The sequence below is a fragment of the Dipodomys spectabilis genome, unplaced genomic scaffold, assembly GCF_019054845.1.
Source record: "Dipodomys spectabilis isolate Male_0828 unplaced genomic scaffold, ASM1905484v1 ptg000273l, whole genome shotgun sequence".
In the NCBI taxonomy this organism is placed as follows: domain Eukaryota; kingdom Metazoa; phylum Chordata; class Mammalia; order Rodentia; family Heteromyidae; genus Dipodomys; species Dipodomys spectabilis.
The window spans coordinates 2,140,432-2,167,086 of NW_024870950.1; the positions used below are offsets into that span (position 1 = coordinate 2,140,432).

General features: G+C 42.3%; 1 protein-coding gene across 3 annotated transcripts in view; it reads right to left on the bottom strand.

The window, feature by feature from the left end:
* Wwox (WW domain containing oxidoreductase) overlaps positions 1–26,655 on the bottom strand; it is a 739,180-nt gene that overhangs the window by 470,531 nt on the left and 241,994 nt on the right. Inside the window, exon 9 of one of the 3 annotated variants that reach the window (XM_042700811.1) lies at positions 13,065–13,124. The exons of the other annotated variants lie outside the window; for them this stretch is intronic. Coding sequence (XP_042556745.1) covers positions 13,077–13,124 — 48 coding nt within the window. The 3' untranslated portion in view covers positions 13,065–13,076. Of the gene's footprint in view, positions 1–13,064; positions 13,125–26,655 lie in introns of those variants that run through there. 3 annotated transcript variants of the gene reach the window in all.

The window sequence follows — 26,655 nt, forward strand, 5'->3', positions numbered from 1 at the left end:
CATCTGACTATCTGTCAGCCCCCGCTTTTCCCAACTGTTACCCACTAAGAGAAGGCAGCCCTTGGTTATCAGCAGCTTTTGTGACAAGTGTTCCAGCCGGAACTGTGGTCCTAGATTGCAGAAAACATAGTGTACGAATTTTCCAACCTGGCCTTTGACCTTCCAGATGACAAAGAATGGATCCAGGCCATCCTCATAGCCCCCAGCTCTGGGGGCTCAGCATATGGTCATTCTCATCATTCTCTTTTTTACCCTGCAGAGGAAAACTATGATATGGTACAAGGATGGAACTTTCTAGAAACACAAGTCTCATCTACAGTTAGTTAAAATACTCAAACATACGAAACACATTTTACATCCACATGCATTTCGGTGAAGCCTTCAAAGGGAGGAAGGAAAACTTACATCTCACTGAAGTAATATGTAGAAGAAAAAGATGACAGACGTCCCTTTTGTTTTCTCTCAAATGGCATTTTGTAGGAACTGAAGTATATGTCAGCAGGTTTCACCTGGATATTTGACCAAGTAAAGACAGAGAACAACCCTTCTCATGGCAGTTCATGACTCCAGGCAGAGCAACCTGGGCTGCCCTCCCCACTCCCCCCCCCCCCCACAAGTAAGGAACACATGTCCCTGTGTTGTAGCAAGCGGTGGGTACCTGGCTGCCAACCTCACTTGACCTAACTCTTCATTATCATCCTGGTTAGACTCACTTTGCAGAGAGGGAAACTGAGGCTGAGGGAGATTAATGACTCCTATGGAAAACTTAACAGAATCTGCTTTCACTATTGATCTGCTGGTAACAAGCATAAAATCTCATCTCAGCCAGAGAGGTAAGCAGATAACTATTGATCTCTCCAGCCAGCTTCTGAAAGGGCCGTGCGTGGTAGGATTTACACACTCCAAAGGTGGTGGGTAGGAAGGGACGAGGCAGCCTCGAGCCATTATCAAAGGGACCAAAAGGAAGGTGAGAATGGGCATGCTCACTCTACAACTGAGCTGAAAGAGACTCTTCATGCTTACTGTGTAGGGGAATGGTCCCAGGGCTCTGCCACAGAGCCACCGCTGTGCTCGTGTGACACAAATGGAAACCACACTCAGGGCTGCAGTCACCTGCCTCACACCTGTCACATCCGAGTAGCACAGGGGAACCCCCAGGTCTGCCTGCCGACCCTGCCACCTCCACCACATGGAGTGGCTCTGCGGATGTCTGGAGAGCACAGAACCCCAGTGCAGCCCTCGCTGCAGCCCCAGCAGCCTGTGGATCAGGCAGCAGGGGTCCCTGGTGCCAGGTGGGAAGAGAGGAGCGAAGCGTGGGGAAGCACAGGCGCTCGGATGGCGGACTCAGCTGAAGAGTCACAAGCTTGACATGTGCAGAGAGCAAGTCAGGAAACGCTTAGTCTCTGCCCCCTGGGGTCTCAAAAACAATGGCTTCACTCCAGGAGAAACCCTTTGCCTGGGTTAGGATACCAATTGTGCCCTCTCAGAATGGACCTATGGCCGGGCGCTGGTAGCTCACGCCTGTAATCCTAGCTACTCAGGAGGCTGAGATCTGAGGATCGCGGTTCAAAGCCAGCCCGGGCAGGAAAGACCGTGAGACTCCTATCTCCAATAAACCACCAGAAAACCAGAAGTGGCGCTGTAGCTCAAGTGGTAGAGCGCTCACCTTGAGCTGAAGAGCTGAGGGACAGCGCCCAGGCCCAGAGTTCAAGCCCCACGACCGACAAAAAAAAAAAAAAAAGAATGGACCTATGCTGCTCCTGAAATTCACCCGAGTCACTGCTAAACCTAGGCCACCTTCAAGGACACTGAGAAGAGCTCTCCCGCCCCAGCCCCGAACAAGCCAGGGCCCCTCCCTCCCCAGATGCCACAGCTGGAACTTCTCCAGTTCCCCTAAGACCCAACTGTTCTCCCACTCAGCAACCAGCCCATGATCACAGCACACAGAGACACAGACAAAGGGCCTCTCCTCCAAGCACCCTGGAGAGCTGGCTCGGGGGACTTTGGAGATGCATGACAGTGTTCCTAGGCCAGAAACACTGCCCTTTTCTCTTTGGTCCAGGCCCCTGGGTAGAAGTTGAGTTGGTCACATGAAGTTGACATGGGAGGGGGCTGGCGGACCCTGGAAGCGCGAGGAGGGAGGAGAACGGCAGCGATCTCTACTGCTCCTTTCCTGGGGGCCAGAAGAAGGCATGCACTGTGGTTCCAGAATGCTGGTCCACAGGAAGGAATGACAGGGTCTGGGGACATGACTGAGGGTCCCTGCTGCAGATGAAGAGTTGCCACTGTCACCTAATAACACCTAATAGGCACAAGCCAGGGGTGCTGCCCAAAACCTGAGGACGCTTATGCCAGACACCCACCCCAAAGGGTGATGTGGTTCTGAACATCAACCGTGGACCACAGGAAGCTCTCATAGTCAAGCTGGGGAACAGGTGAGGCACACCTTTACGTTTCCCAAAGCCCAGTGTCTAATGGTCCTGAGGTATGAACACCATGCAAAGACAGAGCATCAGTAAAGTGACTCCTGTCGGATGTGTGGGCCAGTCCACTTTAATAGATCTCATTAGTTTGTATTAGAAGGTGAGATACAGGGTGGGAGACCTGGGGAGAGGGGATAATCCCTAGGGGTTAACTCTGCTGATGCACAGGCTTCTTCAGGGAGCGAGAAAGTGTCACCAAATCCTTCCTGTAAGTCACTCAGGGAAACCTAACACCTGTCTATAGCAACATGTTCAAGATGAAAGGGGGAGGAAAAAAAAAACTAAAAAAAAAAGAGATAAATTATTTATCCAGCATAAATATTAAAGAAAATTGCAAAACACAGTGTATTGTCACCATGGTGTTGTAACAGAATCATCCCGTTATAGCTTCTGGCAAAATGCTGTTGTACTTAATAACAGTACAACAGACTCCTCTGCAGTGTACAAGCCAGGGTGTGCGTGTTGTGCCTGCTTGCTGTCGAGGACACTTAGCAGCTTGCCACCTGGCTCATCATGTAAGAACAGTGCAAGGATGTTCTGTTAGTACAAAAGCCTGAATTAGGAGATCACAGTGCAAACAGGAGATGCAATATAGATGCGCACAGAGGTGGTGTAATCAACCTTAAATGACTCAAGATGGCTAAGTTTTCAAGACTGCATATGCTGGGTTGTCGGACAAATGCATTATTGAATATTAAGTCACAAACCCGATGGTTAAATAAACTACAAAAAAGATTAAAGTGAGAAATACTCCAAACTCAATATTTATGTGTAACTTTATTATACTTATTCTCTATGCTCTAGAAGCTATTGACATCTATCTCCATAGAAGAAAAATTATACACACACTCATATGGAACTGGACATCGGTTTTACAGCTCTGTATTCAGTAACCTCATGCTGGCAGCTTGAAACCAGCTAGAGAGCAAATATTTACACCCCTATAATCAGAGCACACATACACACATACACACACACACACATGTATCCAACAACCACAGAACCAAATCCATAATTTACTGGAACCTCCCACCTCTTTCTCCCTTCCCCCTACCCCCAGATATCGAGGTATATGGCAAGAACATTCACAGAGGCTTTTGTGTTTTAACAAAATGTCTCTTTATCCAAAGTTTGGCCAATTCTTTTCAGCCGCCACATGGACTCCTAGGTAACTCCTAGTTTGATAAGTCTGTGTGATAATAAGCACTGTAAAGAATGTATCTGCCGATGTTTCCTGGCTGGCCCTTTTGTGTCTCTATAGGAAAGCAATCCATGCTGACATCCTCAATGAGGTTGGCAAAAGCAGGGTGGGGTGCAGAATGGATCTGCTCTCCATCCCACTGGAATCCCCATGTGTTGGAAAAGGACCCCTGGAAAAGGGCCTCGGCTGTAATCTGTCTTTCTTCTGGAGTCTGCCTCCTGGCAGGCAGAGGTGATGCCCGAATGGGAAGCCCAGTTGCCTGCTTGTGAGCACAAGTCCTGCATGGGGTAGGCAGCGCCCTGGCAACACTGAGCTGAACAGAATCACTGCTGCCCCAAGATCCGGCACATGTTAATTTAGCAGGTGGGTGAACAGTGTTTGAAAGGGTATGAAGCAGAGAAAGCAGAAGGGGAGGCAGAATGACTTCCTTACCAAATAGGAAAAAGCCAGGGGTTCTTCCAGCTATGGAAGATCTGGCAGATCCTGACACCCCACCACAAACCCCAGAAACAATCTCATCAGAGTCAGGTATGACGTGGCTGAGTAAGCCCAATGCAAAGCCAAAATTTCACACCCACTAACCAAAACATTGCTTATAACTAACTTGCAGCTGAATTCAAAGTGCACATTGCCGGTGAAGGTTGTATGCAGTGGGGGTGGGGGTGGGGGGGGAATCCTGGAACTCTCTAGATATCCTAGTCTACTTTGTAGGTAACTTTAAATTGCCCTAAAATATTTTATTAGTTTCCTTGCTGTGTGGCCCCATGGAAGGTTGGGAACTACCCGTCTGGGGCGTTGTCCGGGGCATGCTTGATGCCAGGAGACCTGCTCTTGGCAGTTGCTTTTCGAGCCTTTGCTGCTCCTGAGGCTTGCTGCAGGGCAGGACAGAGTCAGAGTGTCTTACCAGGCACAGAGCTTTGTGGGGTCAGGAAACCAGTGGAAAGACTCTCCCCCAAACGCACACATATGCATGCACCCTGCGGGAATAGAGCTGCTAGATATGGTAAGACTCAGCCATTTCTCCCTCACATTCCTCTCTCCACCCCACCTGTCCCCAGAACCTTGCCTTCAGGACCGTCCTGACAAGCACCATCACTTTTCCAGGTGGACGAGACTCACCTACTCTCTATATTTCATTTTGGGAGGGAGAACAATCCATTCTATGTGGGAAAAGTGAAAGGAGCAGCCTGCTTAGGGAAACCAGCTGCTCAAAAACTGGCGTCTGCGCACCTTCCAACACACAAACACTATTGTTTTCCACCTTGATAATTATTAAATCCTAATACAAAACCCAACTTCTGCTTGAGCATGTGTGATTATTAGACTACGAGTCAATTGTGGATAACACCCAGATATAAATGCAGCTAATAAGTCTTACTGTAATGATTAATCAATTTATGAATACATTATTTAAACTAATAGCTCAGGTAGGGTATCTTAAACAAGTTACAGAGTACATCGACCAATTCAAATACCAGCTGCTGGATCGATAGGCAACTGTAAGTAAACTCTGGGGAATAGGTACACTTGCAAAAAATAAATAAATAAGTAAATCTGTGAACAAAAGGGTTGTGGATGAAGAAAAGCTACAACAATTTCAATTTTTTAAGACAAAATACATAGGACTTTAATATATGCCAAAGCTTTAAGAGAATGGCAAAAAGAAAAACACCTAATTCCAAATTCTGCACCTTTTGGATCCTGTAGAGTAATAATATTTAAGAACAGTTTGTAAGAATACATAGAGTTGTTGAGCAAACCACTGCCTTCATTTGCAGGCTTTAAAGGCAGTTTTTTGATCACTTAAATTTTGAGACTGTCAAGTTCATTCCATACAGATCTATTTATTCATAAATATCTCTTTAACTAGAAAAAAAAAAGGTATCTAAAAGGTCAGATTAGCAATTTTCTTGAAAGAGACCCATTGTATAACACACACTGGGGCCACCAGTTCTGTCACAGCCGCGCATATCCCCTGCTGTTAACCACATGGGCTCTGTGTAAGCAAAGCAAACCCTGGCATCAGTGCTCTCTGTCTCTTCCCATTTTTTTTAATTAAAGCTAATTAATGTGAGTTTAATAAATAAACCAAAAGGTCCTTGATTTCCAAAGGTGAGATATTTTATCACAGCTTCAAGTGATGGTGCATTTTAAAAAATTAATTAGTATCTTGTGAGAGCGGCCGCACATTATTGAGTAAGTAACAGCAGCTAAGTGAAACAGATGAAATATTGGTAAGCGATGCAGCCACAGTATAAGTATGTGCAGAGGTCAGAGGCTAATCCCTATTGATTTTCCGAGTCTGCGTACTGCACCACTGGGAAAGACCGGTTCTGTTGGCAATCAGCTAGCACAAATACATTATAAATCTTACTGTCCACCTCCACTGATCAGTGTCACTTACTTCCTTTGCTAAAGACCATTAAGAATCTACCCCCAGCCCCCCAAAGTCTACCCAGATGTGAGCAGGAAAAAGAGATTTGAGGAGGTCTTCCATGCCAGACAAGGCTTTGAGGCAGCAGTTTGGTTAAATGCAGGAAAGCATCTCCCAGGAAGCTGGTCTCTCTCAGGAAAGTAGGGAGCATGGAGTGTTCTTGAGGGCAAATCCATTTCAAAGGGCAAAGTATGGCTCCAAAGACCTCCAACACCAAACCAAAATGGTAAAAACGTCTGCCACATTTGAGGATACAGGGGAAATAAAGCGATGAAATGAAGGATGGTTTTGCAAAGAATGAACTGGACATGAGATGACCAGGGGTAATTCTAAGATTGGTCTTCATAAAGCAGCCCTCCAGTAAGCTACTGCATGAGCTTCAGTCCTTGCAAACCCCATCCCCACCTTAATTCACTTCCAGGAACAGCTTTGGACATTGGTTTGTTGCCTGTGTCCTTCCTTATACAAATCGATTTTACCACGTGTCCTTTATGTTCTGGGCATACTTGCTCGGCCAAGGGAAAGACAGGTCCTTCACAAGAAAAATAAAACACATGTTCTGCATCAAACCAAAGACTCTCCTCCAACATGGTCCTGGGGAATGATCTTGCTGCCGGTCAGTACTCAGCTGTGAACACCAGCTTCAGCCTCTTCAGCCAGAAAAGGTGAAGAATAATACTAGCCAATTTAAAAACACCTTGCATAGAAATAGCCAATTAAAAATTAGAGGAGAAATGAGGGTCTGCCATCGACTAGAAAACATCCAGGCCAAGTTCAGGATGCCCTGCACCTCAAACACAGACCCTACCATCAAGGACTGGGCACTTGTTTCAAGGTATTCAGGTGACATTTGTGTAGAATAGCATTTCTTATGCAGCCATGGAGAGCAGGGAATACCAAAACTGCTGTCTCCTTGTTCAGTTTCCTCAACTGTAAAACATAGACAAGAAAAATACCACCAAATGGGATAACTGAAAGAATGAATATAGGCAAAGCACTTCAAAAAGTACTTGCCACCCAATGAATGTGCTGAGATACTTAATAATGAATGAAAGAGTTCAATGGATAAGTAAAAGTTATAAGGTTCTTTTTGGCACTCCAATGGATCATTCTCCATCATTTGCAGACTTCTTCTGTGGAACACAGCTCGAGTGTCTTTAGAGCATTTGATACTAATATGTCTGAGCAAGGGAAGTTTTAATTCTAGTTAATCTAAATTTAAATTGCCATGCATGACTCACAGCTACCATATTGGACTGGGGAGCTCCAGAGGGTTCACTGTTTTTTTATACTGGCTGAGCTCAATTCTGTACCATCCATTGGTGTGACAAAACTATGACTAATTAGATGTGAGCAAGCCAGCTTGCATTCTGGTTCTGAAGCAAAGGGAATCATCACATTCAGCATCCCAGCTCTCTCATGTATACATTGGCTATCACTGGCTTCCCTGTTGTAGACCATTGCAGACAAGTATGCACTACTGAGTCAACATTCCTAAAGGTCTCTAATTTGTACCAAGCCCAGCATGCCTTTCATTCCTAGATTGGGTCTTCAGTCATGGTTGAGTGAACACTGTGGATCCAGTTTCTGTCCAGTCTCCCAAGCCAGATACCCCCCCCCCCTTTCTTTGGTGCCTTGGCCCCTAGCCCTCATTAGCAAATGATGGCCCACATTCTGCAGATAAAGCTGCTGGTTGATCATACCTCTGATGCTGATCACACAATTCTCTAGAGGAAATCAGACCAATGCCAGTGTATTTTAGGGAATGAAATGTGCAATAACTATTTTTTACTATACAGTATCTTTAATACTATTCTGCCACAGAGACTTCATTCTAAAATCATCATATCATAACACTCATTATCATGATTTCACCTCAAATTATTTTAAATTGATAACTATAAAGTCCAAATAAACACTGATAGTCAGAGGCCTAAAAAAAACTTGCAGCATTATAATGAAAAATGTCTCTGTACCCAATCTTCACCCAGGCTGTTTGGTTTTCGCTTATTCCTGTTAAAACTATTAACATAATATTTTGTTTCCTCTCTTCCCATAGTGAGATTCTGGGTAGTAATGGCTTAGCCTAATTCTTATCTATACATTTACTATCTAAAGTAATGCCTGATACACAATAGGTATTCAGTATATGGATGATGGATGGATGATGGACGGATGGGTGGACAGATGGACGGATGGACAGATGGTTGAGTGAATGGAAGGAAGACAGGAGCTATGTAGTGCTAGAATGTATATTACTCAGAATGGAGGGGGAGAAACAATTAAAAGACTTTGTCCTTTCCCACAATTTTTTTTCTTTTCAAATATGCCTACATCATGGAATACAAATACAGCACTGTAAAATCCACTTTTATTTTATAAAGGGTGGATTATCCAAGTTAGCGACTGACTTCTACAGTCCTGGAAACATGACTTGATGATAATGGGTCTGTGACATTTATAGACTGATAAATTGAAAGGAGAAAGGGGCCATGGTGGAATCATCAAACCAAATAAAATACTGTGAGTACATTAATGAAATTACACTCAAATTCAGCTTACTCAAAAAGGGTTTGTCCACAAGAATGGAAGAGAGAAAGTTTAAAAAAAAAAAAAAATTCAACCCCTCACCACCAGAATCAACAGTCTCCTTAAACCTGCTAGAAGGCTGAGCACAGACTTCATGCATATTCATAGATCACATGCATATTCATAGGCCAGCAGGAAATCCAGCACCCTTGGAACCAGCCTTAAAACTCTCCCACCAGCCAATCAGTGAACTGATAACTCAACAGCCCCCTTGTGGCCAGGAAGAATTAATGCAGCTTCCCGAGGTGAGAAGGTACTTCTTGGGGTAGGGCTGATACAAAAGAAGGTAGGGCAGGAGGCTGGTGAGAGAAGGGGATATTGCCAAGACCATTTGTACAAGTGTGAGATGGGGCCCTAGTGTGTGGACAGAGAGCAATGCATCATTATCATCGCTCTTCCTTTGCAGAGACACTGAAAAGGAAGCCCAGTTTGGTACAGACAACCCTTCAACAGGCCTAAGGAAGAAACAGATTAAACGAGCTCAGTATTTCCATTTAAAAATATCATTTAAGGGAATTTTAAGCTGCCTGCAAAGATGGATACACTGTGTTTGTTTCCCACATTAATGAGCTATAAAAAGAATGGAAGAGCCCATAAATACAGTATTTTGTAACAGCCTTTACTAAAAATGCTACTACTTGTGTTTATCATTTATACCCTTGTATACAACCTCAAAATTGATTACACTTTAAACCGTACATAACTTGCAGTGTTTTTCATTTTGTGCTATACTACAAACATTTTTATAACTCAGTTAATATATTCCATATTTTGTGTTCTTATTGATTATGAATATTTCTTTAGGGGATTTTATTGCTTTTAAAATAACAAATGGTAGGTATTAAAAAATAGAAAAAAAACTATTGCAGCCTTTATATTTTTCTTTCCCTTGGTAATTCGAATACATACATTTTACCACGCATATAACCAGAAAATCTTTTCCCATATCTTTTATACTTCTTCACACTGATATTAAAAATTTCCTAACAGAGTGCACAGTTAAAGAATCAGATTTTTCCAGTGAAACCCACAATTTAATGTGCTTGACATGAATTCATAATCCTTTCCTTCCACAATTAAAAAAATTTAAGTGCCAAAAGATTATCGCATGTAACATGATGGTTTTACATCAAGTATATATTATCTTTCCTAATTGCCATTTCAGTTTATAGGCTAAAATATGATTTATACATATGATATGATTTCACTATTAATTATCAAATTGAAAAAATTAAAATCTTCACATTATAAATTCTCTCTTGGAAATTAGTTTTATTATTTTTTCCATAATCCTATCATGCAAGTTATAAGTGCACCGCGACACGAACACTTTAATTTTTCCAGTTAGTTTTAAGCAAGCCCAGAGGTGAGGTTTAATAAGGATCAATGGCACTTTATCTGGGACAGGGCCTCTTCACAGCATGCAAATTACACAGTAACACTTAAAAAAAGAAATAGATTTAATTAAAAAAAAAAGTAGAACCACAGGCTCTGGAAATTCAATTAAAGGATTTATGCAAAGGTTTGCTAGGTTTTTATATGCAGTTACTGCTTACATAATGAGCTTTTCATATTAAAAATCAATAGGTAATCTAGACTAGAAGATCATCCCCTTAAATACATTTTTGAAATCAATTTGAAAAATAGTCCATCAACTGCTGTGACTACTCTTGCTACTTCGATTACACTAAAAGCAATATTTAGATTGTAAGGCGTGCTACGGAATATCTATGCTTGCATATGGCTTTCAAGGGCTCTTATACCTTTGAGTGCCTAAGATGATCACCTGGTAATTCAAGATTGTGTTAAATGTATAAATAATTTATTTAATTACCAGCAAAAGCCCACAGATACATCCCCACTATATCTATAATGGTTAAATGAAAAAAGGGGGAAAGGGAGGAATTGAAGGAGAAAGGGCGGGAGTAAAAGGGGAGAACTTAAGGAGAAAAAGAGGAAGAGAGAAAGAAAGAAAAGCAGGACAGAGAGGAAGCCAGGAAGGGGGGGAGGGCTTTTCTAAATTAGACTTTGCTATCTCAATTGCCTATTGTGTGTTGGCTACTTAGCCTTTGGAGATATGCATTTCACTTTAAAACTCATTTAGGTCTTCAACAGAGGAAGCAATTAGCTGGCTTAGACCTTAAGCAGACTTTCCATCCTCTGTGACAAAGGGGGACAGATCTTCAAATAAAAAGGAAAGCCACTGTCCAATTATGCCCTGTATATCCACCATTGGTCTTTTGGCCAGACTTTGCCTGGATTTGGTAATAATCAGAAGTCTAGACATATTTGCAAGATTCATCTCAGGCAAATGAGGAAATGACTGTGGTACACAGGGCTGCATCCAGAAAGATAAAGAAAAGAAACACCTTAGTCCAAACATAACCCCCCTTAGTGCATAATAAATAAATAAGACACCCATTCTTCCAAACATCTTTCCATCAGAATGAAAGTCATGGCTCATGTTATCTTTGAACAAAGTTAGCTTTGCTAAAACAGGAGTAATTTTTTTTTTTTTTTAAAGAACTAAGTTATATCCAAGCAACACTTTAATCTCTCCCGCAAAGCCATGGGAAGAAATAAGCAACACAGTGACAAACTATAGTTTATCTGTCGACTGAAAGCTCCTATCTCACCAACAGCACATTTGAAGAGGGGGTGTTACAGCCAAAGTGGGTAACAAAGGAGGCCCAGGTAGCACAAGGAGGTGAAGAGGTGAGCCCCCCCTCAGTTAGCAGGGAGGAGAAGGTGAGACCAAGAAAGAAACAGCAACAGTATCTAACACATGAGATATCAGTAGGGTCTGCATGATCATCTCTAAAGCAGAGCCGTGGCCATGTCCAGTCAATGTGCTGCCCCCTCCTCTTGATATACCCACAGCTGTACTGAGAGAAGCACTAAGAGCCAGGTCACTGACCATAGCTGTCTCCATCATTTATATGCTCAGCAGCATTTCTAAAATGCCTGGGGTATGTCATCATGGCTGCTTCCTGCAGGGTTGACAGAGATTAATCCAATAGTATTGACATCCATAAACAAGGTAAATATTTCTTAGGTATGTGTTTATTTGCTTTTGAATTTGTACCTGTGAGAAAGAAAAAAATAAGTGATTGGTTAATCATTAAGTTGCAACATGGATGGACAACATCCTGTGAGGGAAAGAAGCCAATCACTGATGACCCATGGGCAGGACTCCATCCATGGCACGTCCAGACCGTGCACACCTAGAGACAGAAGGCAGACTCATGTGTGCCAGGGCCAAAGGAAGGCGGAGATGAAAAACTGGGGGGGGGGGGGGGGGGAGAGGAGAAGGGGGCGATGACTGCAGGTGACAGGAAGAGTCAAAGGTTGATCATGGTGCTGGCGGTCCCGGTCCATGGAAAGACATTGAACTGAACAATTTAAGTGGGGGAAATCTGTTGTAAAAATCTAGGTACAGTTTATAGACTGTAGTTCAAATACTATTAGGGTTGAAGAATAGAAAAAAATGTGAAAAAGGAGGAAACAGGTTAAGAAAAGATATCCTTATTTTTCTACCAAAACTCACCTTTCTTCCTGTCTTTCTCTTTCTCTGTCTCACACATACACACACACATACACACACACACACACAGACACACACAGACACACACACACACACACACACACACACACACACACACACCTTCCATGATTATTAGAATGCATTGGGGTAAAATATGTATACATAACAAACTTTTACCAAAAGGATCTAAAAATCATACTAAGCAGACCTCAGGACTGCATGAAAGGAGAGCTTTAACATAAAAAGTCCCAGGTTAGCATGAACAAAATGTCAAATATGAAACTGTTTTGTAACAACGTGAGTGGGGTTAGTAATGGAAGTTTGAACAATGTTAACACTTAAAATTTTCAGCTGAACCATTTCAATCCATAAATGTATAAAAGTCATTTTACAGTGTGCTTAACAGTCAAGACCAAGAGCTGTTATAAAAGAAGATGCCCTCAATGTCACTTCATTTTCTTTTATTCTTATTATCACATTTAAATCTCTCTGTAAAAGTGGTCTTGATAGGTAACTTTATAGCACATTTCAAGACTATTCATTCTGAACAGAACTTCCTCCGTGGAATTAACAGATAAAGAGAGACCACTTTCCCCTCATCATCCCTAAATTAATTCTGCGTCTGGAGGGCAGAATGGTGGTCTGTGCGACAAGGACTCGGCATGGCGTGGCACGTGAAGGCTCCATAGTCTTGGAGGTGGCTCTTCCGTGGCCCGCTGAGGACCACTGGCTGATTGCACCGCTCTCAGCTAGCACCTTGCCGGTCACTTGCGGGGCAGAATCAAGGCTGGCACTTGCGGTCGAGAAAGAATTCTAAGGGAATGGTCACAGGATCCTTATTACCACTGGGTATAGTATGTCAATCTTGCCAAACTGAGGATGGAAGGACAAATCATCATCATCATCATCATCATCATCATCATCATTGACTGTTAATCATCTCTGCTCACAGGTTAATAAGCAAACATTGTCTGAAAAGGGTCCTGGAATAATGTTTTCAACGTTGTAGATCATATGCAGCTACTCATCTGAAGTCTAGAGCAGCAGCAAATTACCCAGCAGGGCATAACATAAACAAGACTGTGTTCCATCGAAACTTGAAAGACACTTGACTTTGAATTTCATGTACTCTTCATACACTGTGTACATTTATTAATTGATTTTCATTTTTGGTGTTGGTCCTGGAACTTGAACTAAGGGTCCGGGCACTGCCATGAGCTTCTTTTGCCATTTCTGGCTTTTTTTGTAAGTTTAGTGGAGATAAGAATCTCATAGAGGGGCTGGGAAGGTGGCTCAGTGGTAGAGTGTTTGCCTCACATGCCTAAAGCCCTGGGTTCGATTCCTCAGCACCACATAAACAGAAAAAGCCAGAATGGCACTGTGGCTCAAGTGGTACAGCGCTAGCCTTGAGCTGAAGAGCTGAGGGACAGTGCCCAGGCCCAGAGTTCAGGCACCAAGACCGGACCAAAAAAAAAAGAATCTCATAGAGGTTTCTGTCCCTGCTGGCTTTGAACAGCAATCCTTAGATCTCAGTCTCCTGAGTAGCTAGGAGTACAGGAGTGAGCCACCAGTACTCAGCTACTTTAATTTTTCTATTACAATTTTCTGCTTCCCACCCCCCCACTTTCCAAGATGTTTGCTATTGCTCCCTGCCTTTTGCACATTCAACTATGTTTAAGTGTAAGTACAATTCTTAGTTCACAGGCTGTTCAGAAAGAGGCAGCAGACCCGAGTTGGTCCCGGACCCTGTGCTGCCTTCTCTGGTGCAGAATCAGACTGTTGAGGAAGGAGGTAAATTGGCAATCTCATTTTGACCTAGGGTTCATTCTCACAATGCTCTCTCATCCCATAAAAAAAAGGTATGATTTCGTTCTGCATAGCAAAGCTTGATGGCATGCATTCCTAATTACATAGCAGCAAGATAAGTTAGCTCCTATGGATGGAAATTTACACATGAAACTACTCTGAATTTCTTTGTTCAGAAATAATTACCAAGGGTCCAAAGTTTTCTATTACAAAAAAAAAAAAAAATGAGGAAAAGCTTCTAGAATTGATGCACTGCCAGACGTCCTTGGCTGATGAGCCATGAAGCTGACCTGTAGCCTGGTCCTGATTCTACTGTGGATGCAGTGGGTTCTATGAGCTCACCCTTGGCATCTGCACTTGAATATGGCTGGGGTCTTATTTTATAATGTATACAGGGATGGGTATGTATATTGTTATTTTCCATCCCTCCTTTAACCATTGCAAGCAGGGGCTTCTAAAAACATCACATGTACAAATTAGTATTGCATTACCTAGTTAGAATTGACAAAGGAATGGATTAAGTGAGAAAGGTGAAAAGTTTGAATTATGTAACATTCCCAAAAAGAACTGTCTTTGTAATGTTTTTAGTATGTGGAGAATCAAAAACCTCTAAATGGAATAGTTTAAATGAATGGGAAAAAGACATTGAAAAAATGCACTAAATTGTCTAAAAATTTATTTAATATGTTCACAATGTACCTCATGAAATACATCGCTATTATCATTATGTTGAGAGGGAAGAGGAGTAAAATTAAGAATGAAAGAAACTCCAGCCTTGCTCACACCAAATGATGTCCAAGGACTACTTATTTTTATCATCTAACCAAGGCTTCCCAAATAAAGATTTTTTTTAAATGCCAGGAGGCAATTACTATAATATAAATGTGCCTCTGTACAAAGTCACAGAGTAAAAAGGTCAATAATAGAAAAGGCAAGAAGTTCAAGTATCACTTCAGGGATTTTGTGCGTGATGAACAGCTCTGAGGTCATCCTGGCCAAAACCACCACAACAAAAAATGTGCAGGAGACAGAAAGCAAATAAGGAGGAAAGTCTTCTAGCATTGCAACTGTTAACTTTCTGAAATGCTACACTAGTACTCTCCTCTACAAGAAAATCGTAATTATTATTTGCAAACATTCAGCCAGACAAATGAAGTGAGGGATGAAAGTTGTATTCCCAAAGAACACTCACCCAGAGTGTTACCCAGAATCCTTCTTAAAATGGTACTCAACACTGTATTGATATGGGGTGTGTGTGTGTGTGTGTGTGTGTGTGTGTGTGTGTGTGTGTGTGTGTGTGTGTGTGTGTGTGTGTGTGTGTGTGTGTGTGTGTGTGTATACACGTGTGTGCGTGTCTACGAGAGAAAGAAAAGAAAGAGCATGTGCACATGTGTGCATGCACACCAGTACTCAGTCTTGGGGCTGTCCCTTAGCTTCTTCACTCAAGGTTGGCTTTCTACCACTTGAGTCATGCCTCCACTTCTAGGTTTTGTCTAATTAACTAGAGGTAAGAGTATCACAGACTTTCCTTCCTGGGAAGGATTTGAATCTAGTTCCTCTATCTCAGTCTCCTGAGTAGCTCGGACTTAAGTGTAAGCCACTCCAGCTCTACATTGATATGTTTATTAGTGGTTCATGAATTTTCCAGAGTAGGAAAGCAGGTCCTGAATGAAGAATCACTACTGCCACATGGATGCTGACATTGGGTGGTGGTTCTACAATGTGAAGGCCATTCTCTCTGCTGTTCCATTGGCTTTTGCTTCTTCTTGTTACATCATGGAAGCAGGAAGATAGATTGTGGGGTCTGGAGTCATCAAACATCATCTCTGGCATAAAAAATGGCTGGGTGGTGGGGGTATAGGAACAAGAAATATCTTGTTTCTTCTACAGGAAAGCAAAAGGCTTCCAATATTAATATTCTAATATTAATTTCTGCTTTTCCGTATTCACTGGAACCTGTACCAGGGCCATTATCAGTTCTAGGTTGTCTGTGAAGGACCATCTTTTCATGCCTTTTCAACAGAAGGGAGGTAAGGGAACGCAGCACATTGAACAATCAGAGTAGAAGTTGTGGAGCTTGTGGGGAAAAAAACGATAACTGAGAATCCATCGTGATTTTAAAACAGAAACAGTACCTCAGCCAGGGCAACAAGTAGCCATGCCCCATTTCTTCCCAAGCATTGACAAAACTTCTTTTTAACTACAGGCATGTGCCACTGCAACCATGTAGAAGATGGCAGGGTGAGGAGACGGAAAGACTCAGGCAACTTGAGTTACCACATGGAAGAGAACTGCCTGGTAATGCAGAATAGTTAAGTTTGGACCTTCTGCAAGCAAGAATTGAATTCAGGCACATGCTTGAGCCACTGTACGTGTGTGGGCTTGTGACAGTGGCCAGCATTTACCTTTAATAATATATCTGTCTAAAACTTAGACTTGTCAAGTCCCGGATGCTTTCATCCACATCTTATTGGCTCTAATCCCAGGTTACACATGTTGGTTTGATTTAGATCTACTGAGCAAACAACCAAAAGGACATCCATCGGCACCCTCGGCATCAGCTCCCGTGGGTCTGATGTTCACCACTCTGAAGGATGGTTTTCTCAGGCAAAACATGCATGACAACACTTCTGGACTGGCTCGGTCGTGCATGTTTCAAACAGAGTCCACAGATGCTGCCTCGGTGTGTGAGACTGTGTTGAAGCCGCCTATGCTCTTAAAGGCAGGTGCTCTGCATCTTGTAACTGGACCGCTTTTTATTAGAAAGTGCTTCTGGACACCCCACACTCTGCTTCCAGAAGTCGATCTCACATTGAATGGGTGATATCAAATACCATTATCACGCTGTGTTGTACAGACTGCCGTGTCAATTCTAGAACCCTGATTTCTTCTCTGCTCCCTTTTGGTTTTGCTCCAGCCCTGGTCCAAGTGCAACTGCAACAATACACATACTGTAGCTTAAGAGGTTGATCTTTGTATATTATGTGAATCTGTATTTTCCTTGCACTCTAGTTCCTCAATGGAAAACAAATTGCAGAAGGGAAGTCTTTATAGTTAACAGTCCTTCAATGTTTTACAGGCAGAAATCTTGGTGGGTGGTTTGGAGGTTCAATTACCCTTCTCAGGAGAGGGTGTAACTATCCCTGAGGGTTTAGATAACAAACCCAGAGTGACTCTGGGCCACTTAAAACCTGTGTTATTTACATCAGCCTCTGAATTCTACAATTCAAGGAGGGGACATTTGGGCATTTGAAGAGGAAGACTTGCAGGACTACACTGGTGTTGAAGCAAACCATCTGGGATGCCAAAGCTGGAATCAAACAAGGGGCTCAATGATCCCCCACCTCACTCTCCCAAATAGATGGGATTATGGGCACCTGCCACCACCGTCACCAGCTGTGATGTCTCTTCTGAGAGAGCTGAGAATGTACCATGAGATGGCTTCCCAAGGACCTGCACCCCATGGGATGTACAGAAACAGAGGGTGGGTCAGGGCTCTGTTGCATGGTTCTCCTGTGCAATAGTACTGCCACTGCAATCACAAGGGTAAGGCCTGGCAGTGAGCAGCAAGCGGCACCACTGGTGCAACCTCAGAGTTGGAGTCCAGCATGTGGTCTCATGAAATGTGTACAACAATTACAATTTGTGCAATCCTAGCACAGGATCCAAGTTTGGTTAAGAGCAGGTCAGCTCTCTAGAAAAGAGAAGAGAAAATATTGGAAAGCCACGGAAGATTGAAGATGTGATGTAAAAAGGTGCTTGAGCTCCTGGAGGCCAGAAACAGTTCCAGAGGCACTGAGAACAGGCCCTCTGAGATAGGCAATTTTGAACAGTGGCTTGGGAAAGAGGAAGGATTTAAGTAGAAAGGAAGACACAACAATTGAACTCACTGCTCCTTAGAACTGTCCAGTTCAAACTGGTGTTGTAAAGAAACAAAAAACCAAGCCAAAGAAGTGAAAAGAAGCCACAGTATTTGGGGTCACTGGGTCCTGCTGTCATTTTATATTCAATGTATGTCTGGTAGAGCCAATGCCAATGGTTCATGGCTATAATCCAAGGTACTCTGGAGGCAGCAGTTAAAAGCAATCCCAGGCAGTAAAGTCTGTGAGATGAGACTCTTTTCTCTGATTAACAAGCAAAAAGCTAGAAGTGAGGTTTGGCTTAAGTGGGAGAGCACTAGCCTTAATCAAAAAATAAAACAAAAGTGCCTAGGCCCTGAATTCAAGCCCTAGGACTAGCACACACACAAAATATATGTATGGTGCCTAGGACATGCCAGTTGTGCCATAGCGTTGCATAAAGTATACTCTTCTAAGGTCTAAGAATAAGGAAGAAACTTCTAGTACTATCTGGTCTACTTCAAATTGTTATCAGGACTCATTTTGAGATCTTTTTTCCTTATAATTCTGAACAGAGGGAAAACAGACATTAATTAAGCAAAGCTTTATCTCATTCTACTCTAATGAAAGCCAAGTTACACTTACATTTTTCCTAAGATTTTTCTCCACTTAATGAACACATTATCCCTGAGTTTTCAAAGTCATTTTACAAAAGAGCATTCAAGAGACATTAAAGTCAGTTTAAACTAAAAAGTCTTTTTGAAGTCAATAAACAATAAAAGAACAATGAAAAGAGAGCCTTTGATCCTGCCTTAGTCTAAAGTATTTAATTTCTGTTTTAATCTACTAGATGAGTAAGGCTTATATTCAAATATTCTTCACCGCTGGCATACAGAAAGCATGAAATGCATGAGTTTTGTAAATCTCTTCTTAAGATATGTGAGGAGTGTGTGCATGGATAAGTTTGTGAGTACTTGTGTATGAATGTATAAGTATGCATAGCTGTATGAGTACACATGGGTATATATATTAACATAAATTTTATATGAGTCTATGTGTACATAGACATGTATATATGAAAGTATGTGTGTGCAAATACATGTTTGTGTGTACATATACAGGTACATGCATGAATATCACACAAATATACATATCTCATTAAAAAGGATATAAGTCAATAGGAAGTCTTCCACTAGGAAAAGTTTTAAACTTATTTCTAGTCTACTTTGAAAATTAAAAAAAAATGAGAGAAAGAAAAAGAAAAAGAAAATAAAATCTTTGCCTTTGAAATTCATGACAAGATCAAAGACTATAATGCACATAGATTTTTTCAAGGTGTACATTATTAATAACACAGGCAAACACATAACAAATCAATACTGTGGTCAAGAGAGGGTAAGGTAAGTAAGTATACGTCTACAGGAGCTATGCACCCCACACAGGCCAATCCTTGGGATCCCTGTCTGAGCTCTGTTTACCTAGTATTACTCTCGACCCAATCAACTCCTGAAATAAATAGAGGCATTGTTTAAGCAGGCGGAAGTAGAACATGACGAGCTTGGTATCTTCCATTTGTATTAAGGAGTTACTCTCCTACTTTATTGGGGTGAAATTCCCAAACTGTTCAATCTCCAGTACACTCTCCACACCAACTTACAGATTCAAAAAAATGAACCATTTTATTCTGTAGAGCTTAGTAGCATCTAGTTCATTCACAGAGTTGTGCAACCCTCACCTCTATCTACTTCTGAAATGTATGCCACATTCCCCTGGGGAACCCCATGCCCACTAGCAGTCACCCTCATGGCCTCCCTGAAGGCCCTGTACCACCCCCGCCACCACAGTCTACATTCTCTCTATGGCTTTGCCTATATGGCATTCTGTATAAATGTCCTCATAGAATGTATGACTTCTTGTATCTGAAAGCCTATTCTCTTCTAATTTGGAGACAAATTCAATCTACCCACATTCAAACATGACTCTAAAGATCATTTCTTCATAAAGAAAAACAAAACCCTATCTACCTGAAACACTATCTACCTGAAACACTATCTACCTGAAAGAAATGTGTACCTTGCTTTTTGTGATGCCCTCTGGTGATGGTAGTGTTTCCCAGGCAAATGGAAGGAAGTATGTTAATTCATATACTGAGGAGCACATACAGCAGCTGACACAAGTGGACAGCAGGAGCACTTCCCAGAGAACAGGTTAAATGAGGGACAGTGGGTGTACATGAGCTATTTTTCAGGGGTCCAGAAGAATACAGATCCTAAAGAAAACAGTTCTTTAACAAGTACTCCGTTTGAAATGGCTCTGCGGGCTGTCTGGGTTGCAGGGCTCTGTCACAGTGATTTCTAAGTGGATTACTCATCCACTCTAGAAAATGGGAGTTTAGTAGCTCTCCACAACCTCTTCTCTCTGATTTTCGTGAGGGACCAACATCATGTCCTGAGAGCAAAATGGGGATTCGCAGTGCCCATTACCCCAACAAGGGAATGAGCAGGGGCCCTCACAATGACACAAAATCTCTATCAGGACTGGAAAGTGGGGGCCACAGAAGAAACAATGAATGTGTCTATAATTCTGGACAGAATACAGAACATGGAGAGGGATCTGGGTGCAAATCCTGACATGATGTCTAACCAGCAGTGCTATCAACTAGAACAAAGGGATTCACTGAATGTTTGCCAAGCAGATGAGAGGTGAGCACAGGATGACCACTTGATATGCTGTGGCCATTGGCTGCTCTCTCGGCATCCCCTCTGGGTGTGGACTACAGAGAGACTGAGCACCATCACCTGTTGCTAAGTCCCGCCTCCCCCTCTTCCCGCTCCCTTCCTTTCATTCACCATTCCTTCCAATTCCGTTTCATGGTAGAAATGCCACCACTTTATGTATGCCAATGAGTTCTGTAGCACAGTACTCCTCACCCCACAGCCCTCTGTGATAGAGAGACGAGCCTTTCCCAGGCCTTGACTAGTTTGCACGAATATGGGTAGCATCTACTCCATACAGGCAAATTGGGCCTTTTAATTCACCAGGAGATCAAATGCAAGCAGGGCTCCCTTACAGACCAGTCCTTGAAACTCTTCACTTGGTCATAAACCTTAACTAATTTAACACAGGTCAATCAGCCCTGGGCTGTAGCAGCTATAAAAACGACCCACTTAGTCAATATTCCCCCAGGCACAAAAGCAAAAGGCATTTTCTGAGAACCTACTCTGTGCCACATCCGTAAAGACATGGATGTGCTGGAGCTCATGGTGGCATCTCATCGGTCTCTCCAGGCCTCCAGATGACCCTTATCCTACTCAAAATGAAACAAGTGACAAGCTGCCTGTTTAGCAGCAGTGGTCACCACTCAGCTGGCCTCGGAATGCCAGGGGCTTCTTCTATGAATGTCAACAGTGTGACAGATCCTAGCAAAGCCTCTCACCTGTTTCAACCAGCATGCGGTTGGACACCTTGGTCTTCAAGGGCAGTCCCTTTACATGGGTAGGCCTTTCTTTTATGTCAGTCATGGAGTCTGAACTCAAGACCTGGCTGCTGTCCCTGTGCTTTTTCCCTCAAGGCTAGCTCTCTACCACTTTGAGCCACAGCACCCACTTCCAGATTTCTAGTGGTTAACTGAAGATAAGAATCTCATAGACTTCCCTTCCTGAGCTGACTTTGAGCTACGATCCACAGATCTCAGCCTTCAAAATGGCTAGGATTACAGACATGAGCCACCAGCTCTCAGCTAGGCCTTTCTTTAATGCACTGTATAACAAATTCTTCACTAACTTCACCAAAGATGGGCACTATCTGCACCTACCAGAACACACACAGTACACTTTAACTGTCCAGAAAAAACACTGAACCCAAGTGTATAGAAACCCTCTGCATTGCCTACTTATTTTCTTTCTGGCACAGTAAGACAAAATCTGTTACTGTGAGCACAGGACAGCAGTGGGATTCAAACTGAACACAAAGCATCCCGCCCAGTTCCCCAGCAAAGGCAAATAAAACAAAAGTTCAATGAGCCTCAAAGCCAGTCTGCAGAAATGTCATGGTGCCTGGAAAGAAGAGGTCAGAGCACACTTAGGACATGGCTGTCCTCCCCCGGTGGTGGGAAAGCTCACTGTAGGGAGAGCCGGGTGGGGAGACAAGCATGGAGTGCCCAAGAAAAACATCGGGGACAGGGAATGACTCAGAGAAGCATCCACAGGCAGTGTGAATGTCACCGGTGTGGCCTGCCCCGGAGCCCACAGCCTCACTGCCCAGAACTAATCAAGAAAAACGTAACTAGTCCAGGCGGCAGGGCGAGTTTACAACAACTGACAGTAACTATAACATACGCCAGTTTGTATTAAGATGTTACGGCCCCTTTCCAGTTCTAATCACCAATTATGACTCTATTACTCGCACTTGGCAGTTCATCTGCTCCTGCCTCCACGGAGGGCGACGTGGAGACGGACCTCTGATCTCCCTGTTCTGCTTCAGTGAGTGCTCAGCATGGCGGCTGTCATTTGCAGACACTGAAGTGGTAAGGCATTGCTTTGGCTCAGATAACTGTACCTGACCTTACAACAATTTACTAAGGAAATACCTGCTTAATAGCAGTGTGGGCGCCTTTCCTTGATGCTCGCCCCTGCACTGCAAATTAGTGACAACGGGATAAATCTATGGCCCGCTCAGTAGGCACTTCATTAAATCACTGTTCTCTTGCCTTGTAGCACACTAATAGAATCACAGCCCTCGTTAGCTACTGAATAAAAGATCAATCACAGACTTTGAAAGCTCTTGCTACCAGCTTCCAGAGGAAATGGGGGGGGGGGGGTGAGAGAAAGAAAAAGAGAGAGAGATATTTAGGATCATCGCTGAGATTCTGAATAGCCTTGCTGTAAGTTGCTTAAATTACCTTTTCCACAACTGACTTCAAGTTCAATACTCAGAGGAACTTGTTAAGCCTGCTTTTGAGAGCTGCACTCTTAATATATGACTGCTAGACCCTGGTCAAAAGTTCATAATGTGCATATGTAAAAAGGTACTAAATTGCCTGAGGGCTAAAACCAGAGGAGTTTAATTGTAGCAAAATGCTGAAAATGGCCTGTTGAGGGTCCTTCTGTGGGGATACTGCTGGCTCTGGCTGATTGAAGTACAGAACATAAAAGTCTTACAACAATATTTCCTTAAATGCTGGGGAAACTGCCAGCAGTTGGTATTGCATGAATGTTGTGGTTAAAGAAAAACATTTTCCTCCCCTAAAATAAATAGAGTATTAAAAACTGCTCCAGCCCATAATTCTAAAGCATGACGGAAAAAGGGAGGGCCCGGTGATAATAAATAAGGTATAATTCATAGGGCATGTCCAATCTACTTGCAGTGTATTTTTACATGGGCACATTGAAGGTATTCAGGCATGACCTGTAAGGGGTATTGGACTGTGTGAATGGCAGTGATTCTGAAAATAGTTTTGTAGTGAAGTAACAGCTGCTGCCAGGTGCCTCTCCTATTACCAGATTAGACGTATCCATGTGTGGACCTTTGGAAAGGGACCTGTTTGCTTGTCTTTAGTTCTTCTGTCAAATGAGATCTGGCATCTCACCTACATTCAACAGCCTTGTTTCTTTTTTGTTTTTTTTCCTGTGTTCTCCAAATGCACTCCCTCTTTTTAATTTCACTTTCTGGTTTTACTACGTATTTCTTCATTTGGGATAAATACAAAACAACAACAGTGAGTGAATACAGGAGGTGAGTCAGAATGCTCAGTGGTTGAGAACCTCTGTTCCTCATCTGTAACATGGCCATGGTAATTCAAACCTCATTAAATTGCTGTGGGAAATAAAGTAAGTAGAATACTGTTGTTTGTTTTGACAGCTCTTGACTGGCGCTGGTGGTTCATGCCTATAAAACTCTAACTGCTTGGGAGGCTAAGATCTGATGAGCCTGGTTCAAAGCCAGACTAACCAGACAAATCTGAGAGACTCTTAACTCTGATTAAGTAGCAAAACAGCCAGAAGTAGATTGTAGCTCAAGTGGTAGAGCGCCAGTCTTGAGCAAAAAAACCTAAGCCAAGAGCAAGAGGCCCTGAGTTTAAGCTCTGGAACCAGCACACACGTGCACACACGTGTACACAACTTACACAAAACCTGTTAACTAACTAAATAAATATTTACTCTCTACTATCCTGTATTACCTGTGGACCTCTGAATGACCCAACAGATATTCAAAACTAGAACAACACAGACCAAAGTCTTCTAAAATATGGTTGCAGTTTTCAAGGCAATTTTGAGAAACAATCAAAGTTTCTCTGTGAATGGCATATTCTAGAAGTGACCCCATCTAACTGACCCTATGCATTGAAAAGTATATAAATTTATTGAAAAGCAATAAAATGTCATTTTTGATTCCTTGATTTCATCCTTAGCCAATTTCTTCAAGACAAACAGAAGCCCTCAAAGGCTTACTTCAGAGTTCATGAGACTCTTCTTTTCCTCTCCTCAGATAACTGATCAACACTTTCCTGTTTGTACTACATTGCAAGTACCACCATCTTCATTCGTATTCTCTGTAAAAAATAAAACTGCCTACAAAAAATCATAACAAACATGGAAAGTGACATCAGAGACCCCCAAAGTCAAAGAGGTCAGGTGACTTCAGGGAAATGATGAACCTAGTTTAATTCCTGCTGAAAATGCTGTAATTTAATACCATTTGTTACAAGAGTGCATAAAAATATCCTAAAAATAATAAACTAGCTCTGATGTTAAGACTATCAGCAAAATCTCCCAGCACCCACAGCTGACCTGCTGTGTATGGTTGGTTTTATGGACACTAGAAAAACTTAGCCTACTGTGAGGTTATCTTCCTGGAAGTATGTTGTCTGACTTTATAAATATTCTGTCATCTCCATACTCTGGCATTCCCGTATTCCATTCCTGGTTCAACCCGTAAGCCTGGATTCCTGCAAGCCAGTGATTTCCAACTGTGTAACTTAAGGCAGCCACTATACTTAATTAATTCAGAAAAAGGAGAGGGCAAGTGGGTTTATCAAGTACTTGAGTACTTCAAGAATATAATTTTGGATTTACATAAAGAGAAGTAATTAAGCATATCTGTGCTCTGAAAATACTTTCCAGTATCTTTTTTGAATCTCTCAGCATATATGTCAATAAAAATATGTTTACTGGGCAAACAGATGGCCCATAGGGCTGAAAATCTATCTTTGAAACCCTGAGCTGTACCAATTCTATCTCCAACATGTACTGAAATTAACTGAAAGCCCTAAGTAGAAATATATCTATATAACTGAACTCAGAGGCAAAGCCATTCAAAATGAATTTTTCTTTTATCTTGAAACAAGTAAGATCTCTAAAGAGATACTCCAGTTACTATGCATCTAAATAATGGAATAATCAATAATAAAGCAGGAAAATTAAGGATAATTAATAAAAGTGGGGAAATATTCCTAAATCTAGTGAGAGGAGGCTGGCCATTTCCCAGTAAAGCGGGGGACAGAGTTGTTCATGATTCTATTACATATAATGTCCCAGGTCTTGTAAGTCATGCCTTGCCATCTTTTTTTTATAAATCCTACTTTTAGGATTGTTAAGTAGTTGCACAAAGAAGGTACCATTCAACAAAACAGTTTATGAATACGATGCATCTTGAGCAATGCCACCTCTTTTATTGGTGCCCTCCAGTAGGTATTTAGGCTGAGTAAAAATTACCAAATTATTAATATTATTTTCTAAACTGCATATACGATGATTTCCAAGAACACTGATTGACAAACACAAGTATTCTGTAATAATAGTCTTTAATAAATGTGAAGAAAGCAAACTTCTCCCCATAAAATCACCAATGTCTCTTCTAATTCAACTACACTCCTCAGAGAATCATGTAGATAAGAGTTAAAGACAACATGAGGAAAAGAATGAAATAGTAAAAACCATGCAGGACACCTCCATGGTGGGTAAGAAGAATAATGAACAGAAAGAAAGAAGAGGCGGTGACCCAGGCTCATGATGCAAGAGACAAACAGGGGACCATCAGAGCCCTTTCCACAGACTAGATTTTAAAACAAAGCTTATCTCTTCGATAATGAACAGGTCCACATGAAAAATACATCCCCTCAAAATACACAGTCACCACATTCCATTAACCCATAGGAGTGGTCATGGTCTCGCAGGCTGGTGAAAAGAGCATTATATCATTTCCTCACAACGTGAAGTTGAAAGTGTCTCTCAACATCTTTGGGTTCTGTTGTGCCAAACCCATGGCTTTGGCCAAGATGACTTCCAAGGTTACGAGAAGCAACAACAGATGGCGTCAGAGAAGGGAAAGGAAGGTTCAGCTTCTCTCACCACAAGTGGCGCATGCGAATCAGCTCCTCCTAAGCCAACCACCAGCCTCCGTTGTGTTACTGTAATGCATTAGTTTATTAATATAATCCCTCTAGAATAGAATTAATAGGACCAACTAACCTGGGAAAACTTCAAGTAGTCATGTAAGTGAAGTAAATTAAATGCCGAGGTGACATGGGGAAAAGAAATTGTGGGAAATGAAGGCTCCCCCCTGCCCCCCCCCTCCCCAGGTCCAATAAGAATGTACTAATCATTCCATCACCTTCTCCTCCCCTGTGGACTTCTACAAGATAATTCCACCCCCAAAACACACAGCGATAAAGCATGGCGCCACCTATGGGCCTCTACTAGTATATCTATGAGCTTATGTATATATTCTGGCTAGTGTATTCATATATGAAGATAGAAAGA